General features: G+C 37.0%; 1 protein-coding gene across 1 annotated transcript in view; it reads left to right on the top strand.

The window, feature by feature from the left end:
• Positions 1–23,394, top strand: part of DPY19L1 (dpy-19 like C-mannosyltransferase 1) — a 550,250-nt gene that overhangs the window by 44,916 nt on the left and 481,940 nt on the right. Inside the window, exons 3-4 of the mRNA XM_053715774.1 lie at positions 10,735–10,759; positions 16,449–16,536. Of these exons, the coding sequence (XP_053571749.1) occupies positions 10,735–10,759; positions 16,449–16,536 (113 nt within the window). The remainder of the gene's footprint in view (positions 1–10,734; positions 10,760–16,448; positions 16,537–23,394) is intronic.

Genomic DNA, 23,394 nt, shown 5'->3' with positions numbered 1-23,394 from the left:
ACTAATTCATCAAAATGGACCTTCACTTTAAAGTACTCTAAGCATCATACAACCAAAAACAGGCATGGAACAAGCATGATACAAACTGAGGATAGCCCCACACCGGATCGTTACTGGATAAGGGTGTTTGACTCAACCTGCCAAGACAGCATAATATAGCTGACAGTCCGGTTGTCATGGCAATCCTCATATAAACAATCCCCATGATCATAGGATCATAAGCACAGGGTAGTGGCTAGAGCAGCCAATCACATCCAAATCGGGTCCGGTGCTCGGATGCAAAAAGATCTCTAAGCTGAGGCAAGAAACATAAGGGCATTGAAAACATACAAATCTAGTTAAGGCTACAAAAGCAAGAAACAAAACACAACAATACAAATGTAACAATAAAATAATAAAAATAACAAACAGAACAAACGAGGCTCCAAAATCATAACAGAAGGTCAAATAGTGTACAGAAATATTGTCCTAAGCATAGCAGGACTTAAAAATACAGTCATAATTTATGCAAAGTGACAATAAAAAATGCACACAAGTGGGCTATCCTGCAGAATACAGATGCAGACACAGGGACATTGTGCCAAACCCTATGCCCAATAAACCAACTGACCACTAGCATAAGGTTTGACCCAACTAGTCAGAATGCTAGCAAAAAACATTTGCTAGATTGATTCACTCTGGGATGCAAATGGTCATTAAAAAGAACAGCGGTTGCTTACATAACAACTTGTCCCATGAGGAGCGAGCGGCACTAAGGTCACTTTCAGAGCAGGCATCAATCATGATCAGACAGGCAGACATAGGTGGTGCAATAGTCCTACAGGACTATGATGATTACATCCCCATAAGGAGCTTCAAGGGTCAAATTGATGCATACCTGCAGGAGGTATATGAGGGGGGGGAAATCTGTATAAACAGACTTGGGAGTACTTGAGAATGGAGTACCCGAGAACCCCAGTGTTTTACACTTTACCTTAAGTGCATAAGAGGCTCAACTCCCCCCTCCCAGGTAGACCTATTGTGTTGCCGATAGGGTTTTTTTTAAAGCCTATAGCCACCTACCTGGATGTTATACTTAAACCCCTGGTAAGGAATATGGACTCATGCCTGTTCACCATCACTACTCGGCATGATTAGGGAACTTCCACCACTGGAGGAGGAGGATTTGCTTGTCACGTTGGATGTGACAAGTTTGTATATTCTGATCCCCCACAGCGAAGGATTACAAGCCATCAGAAGACAACTATTCAAATAACCCTACATATGACCTCCACCAGAGATTCTGACCCAACTACTTGAATTTTGCCTGACAATGAATTACTTCAGGTTCGAACAACTGTTCTACCTACAGAAAACTGGGATGGCGATGGGGTCCAGTGTCGCCCCATCGTACACAAATCTATACATGGCCGAGTTTGAGACCAGTGATGACAGCCTCTTTAGGGACCAGCATGTGATATTCTTTAAACGCTACATTGACGACCTGATATTGGTCTGGAGTGGGGTCAAAAAAGTGGAAAACAGCACACCAATTACCTCTTTCAGTGGGGCACGGAGTAACAGACTTGCCAAGTCTCACCAATGTCCATAAAATTCAAGAAACTCCAGCCACCAATTTCTTTTAAAAGACCTTTATTCTTTAGTCATGGGTCCCATTGATATACAACGTTTCAAGCCAGCATTAGGCTCTTAGTCATGTACACTTTAGCTATACAGGTTTCTGTTACTTATACCTGCACCTGTTAATCACTCACCTGATGTTAATTAACCCATTCCATAAGGAACACAACCATTGCTATTGCAACAGTGACATCTTGTGGATGAAAAATATAGTACACCACTTGTTTTTATTCTGAATTTTTTAGTGTTCCTTCATGGGATGTGTTCCTTATGGAATGGGTTAATTAACATCAGGTGAGTGATTAACAGGTGCAGGTATAAGTAACAGAAACCTGTATAGCTAAAGTGTACATGACTAAGAGCCTAATGCTGGCTTGAAACGTTGTATATCAATGGGACCCATGACTAAAGAATAAAGGTCTTTTAAAAGAAATTGGTGGCTGGAGTTTCTTGAATTTTATGGACATTGGTCTGGAGTGGGCACAGGGAGTCTTTGGATGAATGGTTCAGTAATTTAAATCTTGCGAACTTAGCACTAAAGCTTAAAATGGAAGCTGACAAATTGAAAATCCATTTTTTTGGACCTTTGCCTTTACAAAGAAGGAAGTTGACTCAATTCCACACTGTTCAGGAAGACTACTGACCGTAATTCAGTCCTTACGTACACCAGTGGGCACCCACCATCACTCAAAAGGTCATTACCCAAGTCTCAATTCAAGAGGGTGTATCATAAAAACTCTGATGAGGACAAGGCTGCAGCCCAGATGGATGAGATGTATATGAGGTTCCTGCAAAGAGGGTATCCACCGAAGGTTTTGGATCAACAGGTTCAAGAACTGACCATGGTCAAAACCAAGACACAACAGGAGCAACTCACTTTTTTCCACCACATTTACGAGTGACAATAAAGACATAAGAACGACCTTGGACAAGCATTGGGACATAGTGAAAAGTGATCCTACCCTTCCGTTTGGACAGATGAAAGCGCCGCAAATAGGATATAGAAGAGCAAGATCACTGCGCGATATGTTAATGGAAACGGATCCTAGGTCCAGCTACCAGAAGAAGACCTGGCTGGACACTACGAAACCTGGCTGCTTTAGATGCCTTGGATGCACCACCTGCAGTGCTCTTCAGACGGGCCAATATTTCACACATCCAACCAAGAAAATGAGGTACAGACTTACCTGCACTGCCACACATGTGGTTTATCTCCTACATTGTCCATGTGGCTTCTTCTACGTAGGGAAAATCACAGATGATTTGAGGACTAGAATGGCCAATCATACGTCAGCCATAAGATTGGCAATACAGAAAGGGACCTCAGACCAACCGGTGTCCAGACATTTTGTCCAGAAAGGACATACGGTGGTTAACCTTAAGTATACCATTATTGACCACGTCCCACCCCACCCCTACCATGAGGGGGGGAATAGGGGTAAGTTCCTGCTTCAGAAGGAAGCCAGATGGACGTACAGGTTACACCTCTATTGGCATTGCTTACTGTGAGGACATATTTTGAATAGTGCCCTTGAGTGGATACTCCACTATGTAGGGCCTCCTGCTGTTGTGGTTGATGTGGGATTTTTATGTGTGTATTTATTTATTTTTATATTTTTTTTGTATTTTTGTCTTTTTTTGCTTTATTTTGGTATTTGTATTATTAGTTTTTGTTCATGCTTTTGGCTTTTCCTTTTTCCCCTTTTTTCCTCTTTGTGTAACCTTATGCTAGTGGTCAGTTGGTTTATGGGCATAGGGTTTGGCATGATGTCCCTGTGTGTTCATCTGTATTCTGCAGGATAGCCCACTTGTGAATTTACCTACTTCTAAAAGTAGGTGCATTCTTGAATCACTTGAGCAGTTGGTTAAAGGGGCAGTCTTCACCTTAGTCATTTTAAAGTGTCACCTTAGATTGACCTTCAAGTACCCTCCTGCACTTTATCTATATCATGCAGCAGGAATGGTAAAACAGTTATTTTAAAATGAATATTGTTTCTGGCCACTTTTGAAGTGGTTGCCAAGCTCCGCCCACTCATGACATCACAATCTGGGCTGCATATGGCATCCAATCACAAAAGCCTCACTTGTTGGATTCAGCAAACTGTCAATGCTATTAAGCAGAGTGCTTAGATACAGCCCAGATCAAGATGTCATCAAAGGGTGGATCTTGGCAGTCATTTCAAAGTGGCCAGAAACAATATTAATTTTAAAATAACTTTTTTACTGTTCCTGCTGCATGATATAGAAAGGGGTGCAGGAGGCTGTTAACTTTAAGATTATTAAGGTGTAGACTGTCCCTTTAAGCAGACATATCATAATGATGTAATATTAGATTTGATACAAATAAAAACATTTATATATTATCAGATGTTTGTGGGCAAGAGCTTTTGGTCCAGTGATTTTAAATCAGTATTGCTTGATATTCATTAACAGACACATATTGCTAAATGGGATCACAGGAAAAATGGGATAATTTGAAGAATGGTAAATATTAGAGATGTGCATTCGGATCCTTTGTGAGTAAGTAGGAATGCGGAAGTAGGTGGCCGCTTGTACCATTCAGATCTTTTCATAGCCGGATTCATTCTAGTGAAAGATCACCACACAAAGATCTGTGCAAATCCAGATCTTAGTTTGGGGATTTTTCAGTAGAATCAATACGGCACACGGCCACCTACTTGTGCATTTGGATCCTCACTAAGGATTCGAATGCACCTTCCTAGTCAATACAGATACAACTGTACAATGTATAAGACATGTTTGTAAAAGAACACACTTAAAGTGAAAGACCATTGGAGTAAATAAAGGGGACTTTCATTCATGAAGTATAAAATAATTTATGCAGAAAGCTCCTTCTCTATTTGTTTCAAGCGTTTGCCGCACTGAGCTGCTCAGGCAGCCCACGGCAGAACGCTGTTTTGCTAAGAGGTGACCTTTCTACCTCTTGGCAAATAGCCGTGCTGGAATTCTGGCGCCAAGCCTGATTTCCTGCATGGCTATTGGCTAAGAGGTGAAAAGGTAATCTCTCAAGTAAAACTGCGTTCTGCTGTGGCCTGCCTGAGCAGCTCAGTGCGGCGAACGCTTGAAAAAAATAAAGGAGCTTTCAATATAAACTATTTTATACTTCCTGAATTAAAGTCCCCTTTATTTGTTCCAATGGTCAATCCTAGCGTTTCACAAACTCTAGGATTGACTTTCACTTTAAGTCATTGCTCCCCTACCCCCTTGATTTTACTATGTTGGAGGCACTTTTATTTTTAAGTTGCACATCAGCTGGTATCCATTTACAGTATCCTAAAAAAATTGATCAGTGTTCCAAACAGAGAGTCATTCAAAGAGACATTTTCACTGCATGTGTATGCAGTTTTATTAATAATTCTACAAAATACTTTTCCTTTAGGATTTTATAAAACAGATCTTGTATTAGGTTACTAGTTACGGTATGAATATTATGATAATTTATAAGGACATGAATTTAGAGTTTTACTAACTAATACAATATGCAATAAAATTTACATTTTATTTCTTTTAGCAAAGTTGCTTGATTCTTGTGGTATTCTTGTTGTAGAGTATACTGAGATAGGTAGCCTACACCTGTCTGGATCATTGTATGGCAGCAATTTGTGCAAACTCTGCTGCCCTCTAGTGCTTTTGCATATATATAACATTGTTAACCTAAAAGCATTATTTAAAAACTGCTGCCATATAGTTCTCCAGACGTGCAAACTCTTGAACCTGCCTAGTTGCTTTTTAACAAAGGATAAAAAGAGGATGAAGTATATTTAATTTCTTTCCTAAGGCATGGAGAGTCCACGATTTCATTCCAATTACTAGTGGGTAAGTCCTTAACACCTAAGCAAAGCTGTTAAGTGCCACTTCCCTTACCCATAATCCCCAGTCATTCTCTTTGCCTCTGTCAAGGGATCATGTGCGTAGATGGTGTTTGAAGATATTTAATCCTTTAATGGGTACTTTTCCCTGCAAGCAAGGATTAGGGGCTATGCTATGTCCATGTCAATCTATTTAGTAAGAGCAATGGTGGCTTTTAGCAGTTAGAAGATGGCGAGGTTGTCTTTGCTTACCTTCTAACATTATTGCTACCCCTATTATAGAAAGCCTGGGTTGGTTACTCTGTTCTTTCTTTTCTGCCCAGGTCCCTGTCAGATGTGTGATGAAGCTGGCTAAACCTGGAGGTGCTGTATCTGCTCTACAGAAATGACACAGGAGGGTAAGTCCTTTATTTATCTTTCTCAAGCTGGCTCAATAGCTCAGGAAAACTATTAAGGACTAAATTGTCAGGGGTGACCGGGTGGGTCTTCATTGTTTATTTATCCGTGTGTTGGGATAATAAAAGGGTTGTGAGCAGTCTGGAGTTTGTCTCTCCATAGCAGGGTGGCCCGTTTCTATAAGAGAGATGGGTCATTTATATCAGTCTATATGCCCATTTTTCTACCTTATGCACCTGTGAGGGATTGAGTTATTTTATGAGAATGGGAAACTAGTTCTTTGTTGTGAGCTGTTTAGTGTACAGATCCCAGACGAACCTAGTTTTTAACAGTTTATTTAGTGACGCAGCGCCATTGTTTCCGTGTGCTTTTTTAGCCTGATGGAACTTGTTGTGTAACCGATGTACTCAGGAGTGCTGCAGCTGCTTTGTAGGCGGCGTCGGAAGGCACCTTTGAATATATTTTACAGATAAGTCCTTCATTTATAGCAGGGGTTCAAACTAAGTGCCGGATCTCATAGAGGGAGTAAGGTGCAAGAGCCGGCTGTGACTCCGGTGTGGTTTATGTGTGTCAGTTTCTGCTGCTCTCTATATAAGAGTTCCTGCAGATATGTATGTTTGTACAGCATACAAGACTTATTTTATTTGTACTCTCTTCTTCCCTATCTCTGCTCAATTTTCTCTCTCAAGTTGCATGTACTTACCCTGCGGCATATCCCTATTGCCATCAATTTGTATTTCCTTTTATATTTTAAGGGGATTGTCTATATGCTTTTACTCTGTGAAGAGTATTTATATGTGTGTTATATATGTTTTTAGAGCAATTACGAGTCTGTTATAGGAGCATTTGTGGTCTGCTTTTATAGACTTTTTTTGGTGTTTCATCTGATTTGCATAATTTAAGGGTTACCTTAATTACTAGCCTAATATTGAACCTTGGATCTATGTATTCACTGAGCTCCTTACAGTATTTTGCTTTTTAGAGCTACATAGTAATTTGTAATGCGTTTCCACTCCATATTAGTTAACTCAGAGATCTTTTTGTTAACTGAGGAAGTATCTTTCATTTTTTCTTTGGCAGTTCCTTATATCTATTTTTATTTTTTGGTGTGGTCCGCCACCTGTTGGTGTCTAATATATTTTTACTGTTTTCGTTTTACAGTATTAAAAGCTCTCGGTTTCCAGGACCATCACTAGGGTTCTGTATGAGACTTTTTTGCATAAGATATGCTTTTCTCGACTAGATCTGCTTTCATACTGGTATGAGCATACCGCTCTGACGTACATTGGTGTATGTCTTGTTCTGCTCTGGCTCTCTAAAATAGTCCAACAGTCCAGGTTTATATACTTTTCATCCATAATGCTTAGAAATCTGTGCTGATTTACAGTATAGGGTGATTTTTATATAACTATGGTCTGTACCATGTATTATTTTCATGTTCATTCCTTTTTCTTAAGTGTTCAAGGACCCTAATATATGTATTTATATTTTGAACCATTTTTCTTCCCTCATATTGAGAATGAGATATGTTAATGTCTTTGACATAGACTTTTATATCTTTGTCCATACGGACACAATTTTTATGATCTCTTCCATATTGGAGTGATTCTGTAAGGTCTGTGACATCTTGTTTTTTTGCAGGGTGATGTATGTGTATGTGTGTGTGTGTGTGTGTGTGTGTGTGTGTGTATATATATATATATATATATATATATATATATATATATATATATATATGTGGGTATAATCTCGCGATTGTTTCCTATCTGTCATCCACTTTCCAGGGATGGTCTACTGGGTTGCGTTTTTTTCTGATCTGACAGACTGTTCATTCTGGAGAGTGAGGCTCTCCATCTGGAGATATTCTCAATGATAACCCTCAGGTGCAGGGTTCCGGAATTGGATCTGATGGTGTTGTGTCAGGACGTCAAACTTCCAGGTACGGTTCACGATCAAGTGTTTCTCTAGCCGTTTTAATAGATGCTCTTGCAATTCTTTGGAACTTTGGTCTAACATTCCCGTTTCCTCCGTTTGCTCTCCCTCCACGATTCATTGCTCGTATTTTCAGGAGAAAGTGACTGATCTATTAGCTCCTGCCTGAATTTGCAGGATCTGGTTCACAAATCTAGTGTAGATGTCTTCTCTTTCTCCTTGGAGTTTTTTCCTCTGAGGACGAACCTTCTTAAAGGTCCCTTTCCTTCTCCCAAACCTGGATTCTGTGAAGCTGTTTGCTTGGAGCTTGGTCGCCTAGTTTTTGGCTAGGCATGGCTTCTCTGAGAAGGTCATTGATGCCATGCTTCAGGCTTGTAAGCCTATTACTCGCTAGATTTCCATAAAGTATGGTGCAAATTTCTTTTTTTTGGTGTGAATCAAAGTTTTTTTTTTTGTGTATATATAGCCTTTTTTTTCTTGGAATCTATAGCCTCACTGCCCTAAATGTTCTGGTCCTGTGTAATCTCAGAAGCTAAGTAGGGCCAATCCTGGTCAGTTCCTGGATGGGGTCTCTCTGGCATAGTTTAGTGGCTAACACACCTGGCTGTGCAGCAGATGGTTGAGAGTTTAAATCCACCCACAGGGGGCTTGTGTTTAATTAAAGCTCCTGCTTTCTGCTATAAGACTGCCTGGGGACTCCAGGTGCGGTAGTCTTTAAGGGTACCCAGAATTTTTCTCTTTTCTTCAGGAGGACCTGGAGAAGGGTTTGTCAGGCAGTACTCTAATGGGTCAGTTTTCTGCTCTGTCTATTCTTTTGCTTTAATGTCTGGCAGGTCTGCCAGATGTTATATCTTTTGATCAGGGCTTGGTTAGTATCAGGCCTGTGTTTAATTCATGTTCCTCCTCCTTGGAGTCTTAATCTTGTTCTGAGTTTTGCAGCAGGCTCCGTTTGAGCCGATGCATTCTGTTGATATTATATTGTTATCTTGAAGGGTTTTGCTATATCTTCTGCTTGCAGAATGCGAGCTTTCAGTTTTACAGTGTGATTTCGCCTTTCCTTCTTTTTCATGCAGATAAGGCGGTCCCTCGTACTAAATTGAGATTTTTTTCCTAAGGTTGTGTTGAATAACTATTTTGATCAGGAAATTGTTTTTCTTTCTTTCAGTCCCATTCCTTTTTCCCAGAAGGAATATCTTTTGCATAACCTGGTTGTTGTGTGTGCGCTGAAATTTTTCCTTTAAGCATCTACAGATTTTCTGCAATTTTTGCCTTGTTCATTGTTTTATCTGGTGAGTATCGAGGTCAGAAGGTCACTTCTACTACTTTCAGAAATGTTGTCCATTAACTTATGAGACAGCTGGATAACAGCTCATTCCACTAGGGCTGTTTCTTCTTCCTGGGCTTTCTAAAATGAAGCTTCTGTGGAGCGACTTTGCAAGGCGGTTACATTGTCCTCTTTGCATGCCTTTTCCTCATTCTAAGGTTTTGATTCTTTTGCCTTGGCTGAGGCTTCATTTGGGAGAGAAGTCATTGAAGTGGTGGTGCCTTCTGTTTGGGTCCACCTGTCTTGTTCTCCCTCCCTTTTCATTCTGTGTACTCTAGCTTGGGTATTGGTTCACACTAGTAATTTAAATCAAATCGTGGACTCTCCATGCCCGGAAAGAAAGAAATTTATCAGGTAAGCATACATTTTTTTTTTTTTTGGCTTGAGAAGTGATGGAACATTTAAAGGGACATTAAACACTGAATACATGCTAGATAGAATGATGCATTCAAAGAAAAGATTAGTCCATGACTAACATGTAGATGTATTTTTTAAAGTTTCTTTAGTTGTTTAAAAAGTGACAAAATAAGTGTAAAGTTTTAGTGTCTATAAAACACTGGGAGCTGCCATGTTGTAACTTCTGTTACCTTCTCTGCTGTGGCCAATTAGGGGCCGTTATAAATAGGTCACTAGAGTGTGCAGCCAATGGTTGTGCTGGATTTAACAGTGTTCTGCACTTCCATTTCTAACAGGAACTGAAAAGCTCACAATTTCAGAATGGAATTACAGGCAAAGAGGACAAAATAAATAATGAAAATATATTGCAGAGTTGTTTTATATATACAATTTATCATTTTATATTACCATCTCAAAGTGTTTAATGTCCCTTTAAGATGATGGAGCCAATTTGATTTATCAGTACTGAAAGATGGAGATTCTGAAATCCTTGCTTAATATTCTTTATAAAAGGACAGTGTACTTTGATGTTTTTTTCCCATTCTTTGTGTTCCCAATAAGCCATTTTACCTTCCAGAGGGTATTACATTGTTTACAAAAGCTCCTTTGTCTTTATTTTGTTATTTAAAATAGCAGTTTTTTTCCTGTTGTACCCCCACCTATACTTACAATTTTAATACATAAGAACTGGTTGTAGAAAAGCTATGTAATAAGGAGGATAAGAAGAAATCCCACTCCCAGTGAGAGGTGATACACAGAGTGCTAAAATGATAATTTTCCATTCTTCTGTCTAAGAATTGGCCATTGAGTATACAATGAAATATAAGATAAAAAAACTTTGTATGTGTGTATTTACATACAAAGAGAGAAATAAGATAATTAGGTATGCAGTTTCTGCAAGCTCAGCCCATTTGATTGAATTGTGGTTTCACCTAGTAGAAACCATTATTTCATATACAAAAATAAGCCTAAAGGAACAATTTCCCATACATTTTATACTCTGCTGCTGATATAACACCTCACTGGAAATACAGGAGGGTATAATTTTAAAGTACACTGTACCTTTAAAAAATAAAATGTAAAACCTTTTCTAGTTTGAAAGAATAGAACAATTAGGGTTCTCTAACCAACTGTTTATTATCTGATATATATATATATAAAATATACAGTGTTGTGATATAATAAATATCTCCATATTATCTGAACATGTATTAAAATATTTTCTTTCTTTTTTAGCTGTGTTGGCTGGAGCTTTGCATTGGTAAGAATCTTTTTGTTTTTTATTGTTTCAATTAATTCTGGATATTTCTGCCAGCTATATTGCAAAAAGGGACACAGCAGGCTAGGGAGTAATAAAGTGATGACTTGTGTAAAGTACAAAATGTAGTACTAGCCAGGTATAGATTTACACTGATAATGCCACTTGCTTGATAAAGATTTCCCAAGCGTTTCAATGTACTTGTGTCCAATGATGTCACTCATGATTGCCAGCAAAGGGCCAGATCACGAGTGGAGCGCAAACATTTGCATGCGAGCGATAAGGGGTTTATCCTGTGTGTTTGCCCTCATCAGGCTTACTGCTGGTATTATGAGTTGAAAGTAAACACGATTGTTTGAGCGTAAACGCGATTTACGCTAGAATGATTACTGTGTCCTCAGAGCTGTGGTTAGCTGTTTCACAAAACAAAAAATTGTCACAAGCACATAAAAAAATACATAACAAAGTACAGATACACTCATAATAACACCATCTAATAAAAATTATTTTAAAAAAAATATTGCACAAAAAAGTTATGAGGTCTCAGGTGTTCAAAAACAAAAAGACAGGCAAACAGCTGTAACATAGAGATACATACATATACATGTCTAAATATGTATATGTGTTTATATATATATATATATATATATATATATATATATATATATATATGTGTGTGTGTGTGTATATATATATATATATATATATATATATATATGTCTATGTGTGTTCATATGTATTTATATGTTTAGATATTTACAAACATATATACACATATAAACACATAAATACATATGTACACGTATATTGACATGACACACACATATAAATATATATATATATATATATATATATATATATATATATATATTTTTATATATATATATATATATATATATATATATATATATATATATATATATATATATATATATATATATATGTGCATTGGAGCCCTTTTCTGTGAAGTAGATAAAAAAATGAAAAAACATATTTAGGCAATATTCATATTTAATAAAGGTTTAATATGTCCTGTGTATTTCTAAATAGAAATTCCTATATGTGTGTATATGTATATATATATATATATATATATATATATATGTATGTATGTATGTATGTATATGTGTGTGTGTGTGTGTGTGTGTGTAAATATATATTGTACCAAAATGCCATCAGATATTTCTGAATAAATAAATAAATATTTTCTGCTATGTGCACAACATTGGAATGTGAAATATTCATATTTTGGTTTCAGGTTAGCGCACATGAAAACATGTGTCGGGTTAGTGTGAGGGTTTGGTGTTAGGTTTTTTTCTTCATTGACTTCTATGGGTAATACGTTAATGCAGACCCAATATTCGGCTTTTAGTGCTTGTCAGGTTAGCGCGCGAGCGAAAACAGTTTACTTTCAACTTATGTTTTCAAAGTATTAGCATTTGATAAACGGAATGTTCCCACCTGAGTGGAGCTGTCCTTCAGCAGTTTCCTAACCATTTATGTTATCACGTGACATAACATTAGTTGCACTTAAACATTTCAAGGTAATTACACACTAAAATTAATTAAAACAAGTTATTATATACCAACAGTATATAAAGGGATGTACTAGACTTAAATTTAAAGGGACATTAAACCAAAGTTTTTTTCTTTCATGATTCAGATACAGCATGCAAATTTCTAATTTACTTCTATTATTATTTTTTTTTTCATTCTCTTGGTATCTTATTTTGAAAAGCAAGAATGTAAGCTTAGGACCCGGCCCATTTTTTGTCGAGCACCTAGGTTGCGCTTGCTGATCGGTGGCTAAATTGATCATAGGAGTAAATTAGAAAGTTGCTAAAACTGGATGCTCTATCTGAATCATGAAAGAAAAAAAATGGGTTTACTATCCCTTTAAGGGGCTAAAAAACCATAAAAATTAAAGTAATAGTAGCAATGGTGATTTGTGTTTATTTTTCTGTGGCTACCTGTACTCATTCAATCATACAAAACGCTATGTAGTTGCAACTGATAATTGACTAATTCATCTTTATCTTTTAAAGAGACAGGAAACTCAAGAAAAATGTTATTTCATGATTCAGACAGAACATATTATTTTAAACAACTTTCCAGTTTAGTGATATTGGCTAATTTGCTTCATTCTCTTGTGATCCCTTCTTGATGTAGCTACAATGCACTACATGGAGCTTGCTGGATACAACGGCTGAACTAATGAAAAGAGACGTATGTGCAGTCACCAATCAGCAGCTAGCTCCCAGTAGTGCACTGCTGCTCCTGAGCTTACCTAGGTTTGCTTTTCAACAAAGGATACTAAGAAAGCAAATTAGATAATAGAAATAAATTAGAAAGTTGTTTTATAATCTTATGACTTTCTGAATCAGGAAAGAAAAAAAATTGGGTTTCATGTCCCTTTTAATAGCTGTACAAACAGTGCACTAATTATATGTGTTTAATTTTAACTTGGATTTATTTTATTTGTTGTAGTTATTATGTAGTGTTCATAGATGACAGCTTTTTATTGCTTTCTCTTTCTCTTTCTTCCCTTCAGCCATGCTGCTAATATCTTTACAGTCTGTTGCGTTATGTCAAGACAAATCCAAAACCTGCTATTTAAGTTTGGTAAAATTAGCTTAGTGTGTTTAAAGTTAATTATAGTCTCCCGGTAGTTGTTTTATTTAGAACCCTTTTTTTTTCCAGATTCATTGCTGTGAAAAATGATTTGCTCCTTGTCTGATTGTTATATATTTAACACTGAATTGGTTTGGATGGTTTTGCTTCTTTTTAGTAATATATAGTGAGTTAGAGACAAAGTGATACCAAAATGTGGCACTTTTATTTTGTATTTATTTGTGCTAGGCAATTTAACAATACATTTTATTTTTTTACCTTTTTTTTTTTTTGTCAATTTTAGTCCAAATCATTTCTCTAAGCTCAAGGTGTAAAATCCAACAGTAAGGGGCATATTTATGATTGTGCAAGCGTACATGATCCGATATAGCGGATCGTGTCTGCTGCACATTGATAAATGCCGACAGCATACGTTCTCGGCATTTATCATTGCACAAGCAGTTCTTGTGAACTGCTGGTGCAATGCCGCCCCCTGCAGATTCATGGCCAATCGGCCGCTAGCAGGGTATGTAAATCAACCCGATCCTATTCTATCGCATTGATTTCTGTCCATGCCTCAGAGCAGGTGGACAGGTTATGGAGCAGAGGTCTTTAGACCGCTGCTTCATAACTTCTGTTTCCGGTGAGCCTGAAGGCTCGCCGGAAACACTGGGCATCAAGCTCCATACGAAGCTTGATAAATATGCCCTTAAATCTCAAATAGCATCAGAACATCCAAAGATCTGTAGGCTTCTCTCACTTCATCTAAAGTTAGTGTTCATACCTCCACCATCAGAAAGACACTGGACAAATGCGGTATTAATGGAAGTGTGGCAAGAAGTAAACCACTATTCACCAAGAAACCCTTGGAGTACAGTTGCATAAAGCATGTGGATAAACCTCAAGAATTCTGCAACAGTTCTCTGACAGGTGAAGGAAAGTTAAACTGCAGGTTACAACTACAGAAGCATGGCTTCTCACTATGCTATTACAACAAGAAAAATTACTCCTACGCAATGAAAATTATAGGTATACTACCCAAACATTCTCCTGATTGGAGAAAACAAGGTAACGGCTTCCTAGGCGCCACACAAGTCAAATGTATATACTCTAATGGGTGCACTCCTAAATAGGAGCTAAAACTTACAAAAATAAGGAAAGATCAAAGGAAACCCTGGACATATAACATTCAATAAAATAAATAAAAAAATGTTAGAAACAAATTTATTTATTTTTTCAGACAACCATAGCGTGCACATCTACTGTATTTACTGGTCATTTAATTTCGCTAATAAGCGACTCCACTAACCTAATGTAGCAAGCTTTCCAAAAACTTCTCATGAGCTTGTCCAAAATATATGTCCTTTTTATGGCAATATCTGTACTATGCACAAATTATCCTGAGCACATAATTCCAAATTCGGCATTCTTTAAAGGACCTGGTTACTTTTATATCCTAAGGTCCCAGCGTCCACTGTGAGGTATCACCTTCCAACTAGTGCTGTGTCTTTAGAACAATCTCCTCTTGCTGAATTCAAAGCCCTTCTTCTTCTCGCCGACGTGAATGTCCTGAAGTGTCCCAAACTTCTCTTAGGATGCCAGAAGTACGGTGGCCTCCTGGAACAAAACAACAACAATGAAGCAACGCATTTCAGCTGGTCTATGAAACCTTTGTCAAGCTATTGTTACAGTGCATCATACTATGTATTTATTCAATGCTATGAAGCCACCTAGTGTTCTTATTTAAAAAACAGACAACCCCCCCCCCCCCCTGAAAAACGTATTTCATGTTGTAAATGATAATATAAGTTACACTTATTAAAGGGACATAAAACCCAAACATTTTCTTTCATGATTCAGATAAAGCATACAATTTTAAACCGGTTTCCAATTTAATTCTATTATCAAATTTTCTTAATTTTTTTGTTATCCTTTGTTATAAAGCAGGAGGGTCAGTTTAGGAGTGAGCACATGTCTGCAGCACTATCTGGCCGCTGTTTTGCAACAGTTATACAATAGGGAGAGCACTAGATGGCAGCACTACTTCCTGTTATGTAGGGCTCCAGACATGTGCACTCTACCTATCTAGATATCCCATTCCGGTCCCTATTATCCACTTGTACTGGACATACCAAGCAATACCATAGTCATATGTTTAATAACCACAAAATCCAAACGAAAAGTAAATGTTCATACTCTGGCTGCATACAATCCAGCACATAGCAATGCAATCTTCATAGATAAATGTTGGCATTACAATGGGTCATACTGAATAGCTCAGTGAGTTTAAATACACATGTATATGTCACTTTTGCCTTAAGTTAGTCTGTGAAATTCCTGCCTACTAGATCTGCCCCTTTAAGTTGTAAGTGCTGAAGTGCGTAGCTCATAAAAATGGCTTATTATCTGTTGCATCACTCACTGCAGTGTTCCAAAATATCTTTGGAAGCAATACAAGCACACAAACTGAACATCGGGAGCTTCATGAAATGGCTGAGCAGTTGTACTTAAGCCTCACATCAACATACGCAATACCAAGCGTTAGCTGCAGTGGTGTAAAGCATGCTGTCTATACACTCTGGAACAGAAATGTGTTCTTTGGAGTGATTACTGATGCTTCACTGACAGTCTGAGTCTGAAGGTTGCCAAGAGAAAGCTAACGATTGGAATGCATAGTGCCAACTGTAAAGTTTGCTTGAGGAAGGATAATGGTCTATGGCTGTTTCCAGAGTTTGGGCTAGTTCCAATGAAGGGTCATCTTGATGCTACAGGATTCAGACATTCTAGGGGGGGGCATATTAATGCCCATATTTTTGGAATGAGATGACAAACAGGTTCATATTGGTGTGATAGTCAGGTGACTGCATAGTTTTGGCCGTATAGTATAGTATTAAGTACCTTTAATTTTTAGCCTGGATCCTAAACATCTTAAAAGTCCTCTTTTTGACTCTTTGTCTTTAGTCTTAATCTTTGCTTTAGTCTCCTTGAGCATTAAATTGAATGTTTACACAGCTCAGTATAATGTAAATTATTTACATATAATCTGTTTTTGTTTATTATATTTTTGCTTTTTTAATTTCAGGGGCCACTTATCTACTCTTTTTGAAAATGACCGGCATTTTTCTCACCTTTCAACGCTGGAAAGGGAAATGGCATTTCGCACGGAAATGGTTAGTTATGTTTAGTTTATCAAACAAAAACAAATTTGCATGTTTATTTTAATGGTTATGATCATTAAGATAATTCTAGTACACTATTTCCCTTCATATTTAAATGATGGAGTGTGCAACATTTTTGAGACTTGTTTATTTGCTTTTGCACCAAAGTTGTCTCACTTTCAGTATTTCCTTGCTCTACATTGCAGTATAGCTGTCTTGTATAGATAAAAATAGATGGGGCTAATATTTCAGTACAACAATATTTTTGTTCTGCATGAGATTTACTGCTTACCGCTGCAGCTAAGGGTTTTTAATGCCATGCATGTGATTTTTTTTTTTTTTAATTTTGTATATGTAAATAATGTTTATTTTTAAGCCTTTTAAAACCAACTTGCTCCGCTTTCTTTCTGTTTGTGGCATTGTGAAGTAGCCACTTGGGAATCATGTAATACTTTGCAATATTATACATTTCTTTCATGTAATTAGCAAGAGTCCATGAGCTAGTGACGTATGGGATATACATTCGCTACCAGGAGGGGCAAAGTTTCCCAAACCTTAAAAATGCCTATAAATACACCCCTCACCACACCCACAATTCAGTTTTACAAACTTTGCCTCCCATGGAGGTGGTGAAGTAAGTTTGTGCTAGATTCTACGTTGATATGCGCTTCGCAACAGGCTGAAGCCCGGTTTTCCTCTCAGAGTGCAGTGAATGTCAGAGGGATGTGAAGAGAGTATTACCTATTTGAATACAATGGTCTTCCTCTGGGGGATCTATTTCATAGGTTCTCTGTTATCGGTCGTAGAGATTTCTTCTCCTACCTCCCTTTTCAGATCGACGATATACTCTTATATACCATTACCTCTACTGATTCTCGTTTCAGTACTGGTTTGGCTATCTACTATATGTAGATGAGTGTCTTGGGGTAAGTAAATCTTATTTCTATTTATGACACTCAAAGCTATGGTTGGGCACTTTATATGTAAAGTTCTAAATATATGTTTTAAACTTATATTTGCCATGATTCAGGTTAATCAGTATTCCTTCTTTCAAACTGTCAGTTTCATTATTTTGGGAAATGCATATGAATAAATAAATATTTTTTCTTACCTTCAAAAAATTTTCAAATGGACTTTTTTCCTTGTTAGGCTCGCGGGGGCAGAAAATGCTTCAATTTATTGCGTTATTCTTGGCGCTAACTTTTTTGGCGCAAAATTTCGTCATTTCCGGCGCCATAGTTGACGTTGGAAGTTTACACATGGCTGAGTCATTTTTTGATGCATGTGTGTTACAGACGTTTTTTTGCGCAAAAAAATGTGGGCGTCATTTTTGGCGCAAGAAAATATGGGCGTTATACTTGGCGCCAAATAATGTGGGCGTCTTACTTGGCGCCAAAAAATGTGGGCGTCATACTTGGCGCCATTTTTTTCACATTATTTCAGTCTCACTTTTTTGTTGCTTCTGGTTGCTAGAGGCTTGTTTGTTTTGCATTTTTTCCCATTCCTGAAACTGTCATTTAAGGAATTTGATAATTTTGCTTTATATGTTGTTTTTTTCTATTAGATATTGCAAGATATTTTAAAAGCTGTTCCTGAATCAGAAAATACTGAGGGATTCCTGATGACTGATATCAGTCCTACCAAAGCTAAGTTCATTTATTTTAATGTTATGAATGTTTATATTTAGCTATGGTTTGTAATAAGTTTTTATGATAAACTTTTACATGCAGAGTCCATTAGTATTTATGCATTATCTATTGCTATTCTTTTTACATCTTATGTACAAGATATATTTAGGAATTTATAAGAATATTTTTCTGATTCTAGTATAAAGGCTTTGTCTGCTATCCCGCCTTCTAATAAAATTTTTAGGTCTTTTTTAAATTTCTCATTTAGTTGATGAAGTTTCAAATGACCAACAACATACTGAATTATCCTTCTCTGATGGTGTATTTTCTCATTCGGAATATTCTTAATCAGATATTGACACTAACAAATCTACTTTTTTATTTTTAAATAGAGTACGTTTGTTTTTTGTTGAAAAGGTGTTGATTATTTTGGATATTGAAGTAACTAGTTCTTTTTGATTAAGACTAGCTAACATTTAAATTCTGCTTATTAACCTTCTGTAGTTTCTTCAGAGGTTTTTTTCCAGTTCCTGATACTAGGGAATGGAATAGGCCGGGAATTTCTCTTATTCCTTCTTTAAGGTTTTTAATTGTATCCTTTGCCGGCAGTTAGTTTTCAGTTTTGAGGAAGATCCTCCAAGTTAATGGGACTATCTCTACTCTTGCTAACATACTACTATTCCTATAGCAGATAGTATTTATTTTTTTCCTTGGGAAACTTGTATCTTATTTAAGGAAAATTATTTATTTTCAGGTACTTTTCTTAGACCTGTAATTTATTTGGCTGATGTTGCAACTGCTTCAGTTTTTTGGTTGGATACTTTAGTGCAACAAGTATCGGATTATGATTTGTTTAGCATTGTTAAGTTGATCAACATGCTAATAATTTCATTTGTGTCATCATTTTTTTGATATTTTCGCAAATGAGGTTTAATCTATGTCTTTAGCTATTTTAGCTAGAAGAACTTTATGATTTCAATCTTGGAATGCTAATTTGATTTCTAAATTCCATATTTCTTTTTTTCCAAGGTAATCAATTATTTGGTTCACAATTGGGTTCAATTCTTCAACTGTTACTCTGGGCTGCAAGATTGAGTTCTAAGGCTAAATATTAAGCTTTTTTTCTTACTAAGGAACGGAATTCTAAATTCTTCCCCAAGTAACATGTTTATAATTGGAAGTTTTCTTCATTCAATTTAAGCCATTTTAAAAAGCAAAGTCAGCTCCCCAAATTTGCATTTAGGTGCAGTTCTTATTCCAGCTTAGCTGGTAAGGGGCAGGTTAAGACTTTTTTTTAATAAATTTGTTTGGTTCAATTCGGTCCAAACTTCTTAGATTTGGATACAGAATAGGTTTCAGAGTAAAACCGTCTGTGAGAAGTATTTTTTCTCTCTCTAACATATTCTAGCTATTCCAGTAAGGCTCGCACTTTCCTGAAGTGTGTTTCAGTCCTATATGTATTGGGTACTTGTGAAGCGAGGCTGGTCACCCGTTGGGGCTCAAGGCGCTGCTCAGACCTGGAGTTTTCTGGGGTATTTATACCAGTTCCTTTTTAGGAACAGGATTTGGGGGTTTTATTCAAAACTATTCATTATTTCAAAGATAGAAAATCTTTTTGAATTGTCATATAAGTATACCATCTTTTAGAATGGAGTTTATATGGTCTATTCTGCCCTTTTTGGTCAGTAATGGCATTATTTGATCACAATAGATACATATCTTCATTTTCTGTTTTCATTCAGATTATTTTCATTTTCTGAGATTCTCTTTTTTTTGACAAGCATTACCAATTTGTTGCTTTTCCTTCTGGTCTAGCGACAGCTCTAAGAATCTTTTCAAGGTTCTCAGTGTTTCCTTATTTGGCCGGTCTCGTGGTACTGGCTCAGTCTTTTCATTCTGCAGAATCTCATACGATTCAACTTTTGTTGTTAATTCAAGACATGGTTAGAGGATCTTTTTATCAAAAGCTCTTTGATTCCTCAGACAAGGGTCACCTTTTTTTAGGTTTCCAGATAGATTGTGTCAATGTCTTTGTCTCTAGCAGACAAGTGACAATTGTATTGGGTTCCGTTTGTCGGAACCTTCAGTCTCTATTATTTCCTTCAGTTGCTATATGCATGGAAGTTTTTGGTATTATGGCTGCAGCATTGGATTCGATTCCCTTTGCTCATTTTCATAAGAAACCTTTCCAGTTTTTTATACTGAATTAATGGTGCAGGGATTCTAGGATATCACTTTTTATATCCTTGAATCCCAATGTTTAACTATCTTTGATTTGGTGGTTAGATCACCATCATATAATTCTACGGGTCTCTTCGGTTCATTCAACCTGGACTATGATCACTACAGATGCGAGTCTTTTAGGTTGGAAGGCTGTCTGGGGATCTCTGTCAGCACAAGGGGTTTGGAAATCTCAGGAGGCGAGATTACCAATCGATATTTTGGAACTCCGTGCATTTTTCAGAGTTCTTCAGTTTTGGCTTCTTTTTGAAGAAAGAGACGTTTATTGTTTTTCAGACAGACAATGTCACAACTGTGGCGTATGTCAATCATCAGGGTGGGACTCTCAGTTCTTAGGCTGTGAAGAAGTATCTCGGATACTTGCTTGGACTAAATCCAGCTCCTGTCTAATTTCTGCGGTCCATTTCCCAGGTATAGACAATTGGGAAACGGATTATCTCTGTCAATCAAGCTTTACATCTGGGAGAATGGTCTTTACCTAGATGTGTTTTTACAAATTGTTCAGATGTGTGGGCTTCCAGAAACAGATCTGATAGCATCTCATCTAAACAAGGAACTTCCCAGGGGCCTATTCAGGTCCGGGGATCCTCTGGCGGAAGCAGTGTATGCATTGACACTTCCTTGGAGTTATCAATCTGCCTATATTTTTTAGCCTCTGGTTCTTCTTTTTAGAGTGATTTTCAAAATCATCAGGGAGCAATCTTTTGTGTTGCTGGTGGCTCCAGTATGGCCACACAGGTTTTGGTATATGGTTCTTGTTCGGATGTCCAGTTGCCAATCTTGGTCACTTCCATTAAGGCCAGACCTTATATCTTAACAATAATTTTTTCCATCAGGAACTCAAATTATTAATTTGATGGTGTGGAGTTTTAACGCTTAGTACTTAGTCATAGAAGTTCTTTGACTCAGTGATTAATACTATGTTGCAGGCTCGTAAATCTGTGTCTAGTAAGATTTATTATCGAGTTTGAAGGATTTACATCTCTTGATGCTCTTTTCATAAATTCTCTTGGCATTCTTTAGAATTCCTAGGATTTTATAGTTTTCTTCAGGTTGGTTTAGATAAGGGTTTTTGTCTGCAAGTCCCTTGCAAGGACATATCTCTGCTTTTTCTGTGCTGTTTTCATAGAAAAATTTGCTAATCTTTCTGTTATTCATTGTTTTGTTCAGGCTTTCGTTCGTATCAAGTCTGTCATTTAAGCCAATTTCTCCTCCTTGGAGTCTTAATTTGGTTCTGAGGGCTTTACAGGCTCTTTCGTTTGAGCATATGCTTTCTTTGGACATTTTAATTACTTTCATGGAAAGTATTGTTCCTTTAGACATCTCTTCAGCTAGAACAGTTTTTGAATTATCTGCTCTTTCTTGTGAGTCTCCTTTTTCTGATTTTTCATCAGGATAAGGTGGATTTTCTGTCTTCTTTTCAATTTTTACCTAAAGTTGTGAATTTTAACAACATTAGTAGAGGAATTATTGTCCCTTCCTTGTGTCCTAATACTAAGAATTCTTTGGAGAGATTCTTACATTCTTTGGATGTGGTAAGAGTTTTGAAATTATGTTGAAGCTATTCAGATTTCAGAAAGACTTCTAGTCTATTTGTTATCTTTTCTGGTTTTAGGAAAGGTCAGAAGGCTTCTGCCATTTCTTTGGCATCTTGGTTAAATCTTTTGATTCATCATGCTTATTTGGAGTTGGGTTAATCCCCGCCTCAGAGGATTACGGCTCATTCTACTAGGTCAGTTTCTACTTCCTGGACTTTTAAGAATGAAGCTTCTGTTGATCAGATTTGCAAAGCAGCAACTTGGTCTTCTTTGCATACTTTTACTAAAGTCTACCATTTTGATGTTTTCTCTTCTTCAGAAGCAGTTTTTGGTAGAAAAGTACTTCAGGCAGCTGTTTCAGTTTGATTCTTCTGCTTATATCTTCAGTTTTTTTCATTATAAAAATTGAAACTTTTTGGTTTGGGTAGTGGATTAATTTTTCAGCGGAATTGGCTGTCTTTATTTTATCCCTCCCTCTCTAGTGACTCTTGCGTGGAAGTTCCACATCTTGGGTATCTGCTATCCCATACGTCACTAGCTCATGAAAGAAAATATAATTTATGTAAGAACTTACCTGATAAATTGATTTCTTTCATATTAGCAAGAGTCCATGAGGCCCACCCTTTTTGTGGTGGTTATGATTTTTTTGTATAAAGCACAATTATTCCAATTCCTTATTTTTGATGCTTTCGCTCCTTTCTTATCACCCCACTTCTTGGCTATTCGTTAAACTGAATTGTGGGTGTGGTGAGGGGTGTATTTATAGGCATTTTTAAGGTTTGGGAAACTTTGCCCCTCCTGGTAGGAATGTATATCCCATACGTCACTAGCTCATGGACTCTTGCTAATATGAAATAAATTAATTTATCAGGTAAGTTCTTACATAAATTATGTTTTTTCTGTTATTTAGAAATTTTACATAAACTATCCACAGCACAAATCAGTTGCATATTTCTTCTATAAAGGTAAGACGAGTCCACGGATTCATCCTTTACTTGTGGGATATTATCCTCCTGCTAACAGGAAGTGGCAAAGAGCACCACAGCAGAGCTCCACCCCCAGTCATTCTCTTTGCCTACTCTAAGTACTAGGAAGGGTAAAGTGAAAGAGGTGATAAAATATTAGTTTTTAATTTCTTCAAGCAAGAGTTTGTTATTTTAAATGGTACCGTTGTGTACTATTTACTCTCAGGCAGCAGATGGACGAAGTCTGCTGCCTGGAGGATGATGATCTTAGCATTTGTAACTAAGATCCAGTGCTGTTCTCACAGAGGCTGAGGAGTACAGGAATCTTCAGTGTAAGGAACTTGTTTATGCTATGCAGCAGTGAGGTATGTCGTATTTTTCTGGAGAGACTGTGTATTTCAGAAAGGCTGTCATTATACCCAGGAGGGTAAGAGTAAGCAGTAATCCTAAAGCTAATAAGAAGGGCATTACTAAGCTTGCATAAGGGGCCAATTACAA

The sequence above is a fragment of the Bombina bombina genome, chromosome 5, assembly GCF_027579735.1.
Source record: "Bombina bombina isolate aBomBom1 chromosome 5, aBomBom1.pri, whole genome shotgun sequence".
Taxonomy (NCBI): Eukaryota; Metazoa; Chordata; class Amphibia; order Anura; family Bombinatoridae; genus Bombina; species Bombina bombina.
This window is presented reverse-complemented; position numbering and strand designations above follow the sequence as displayed.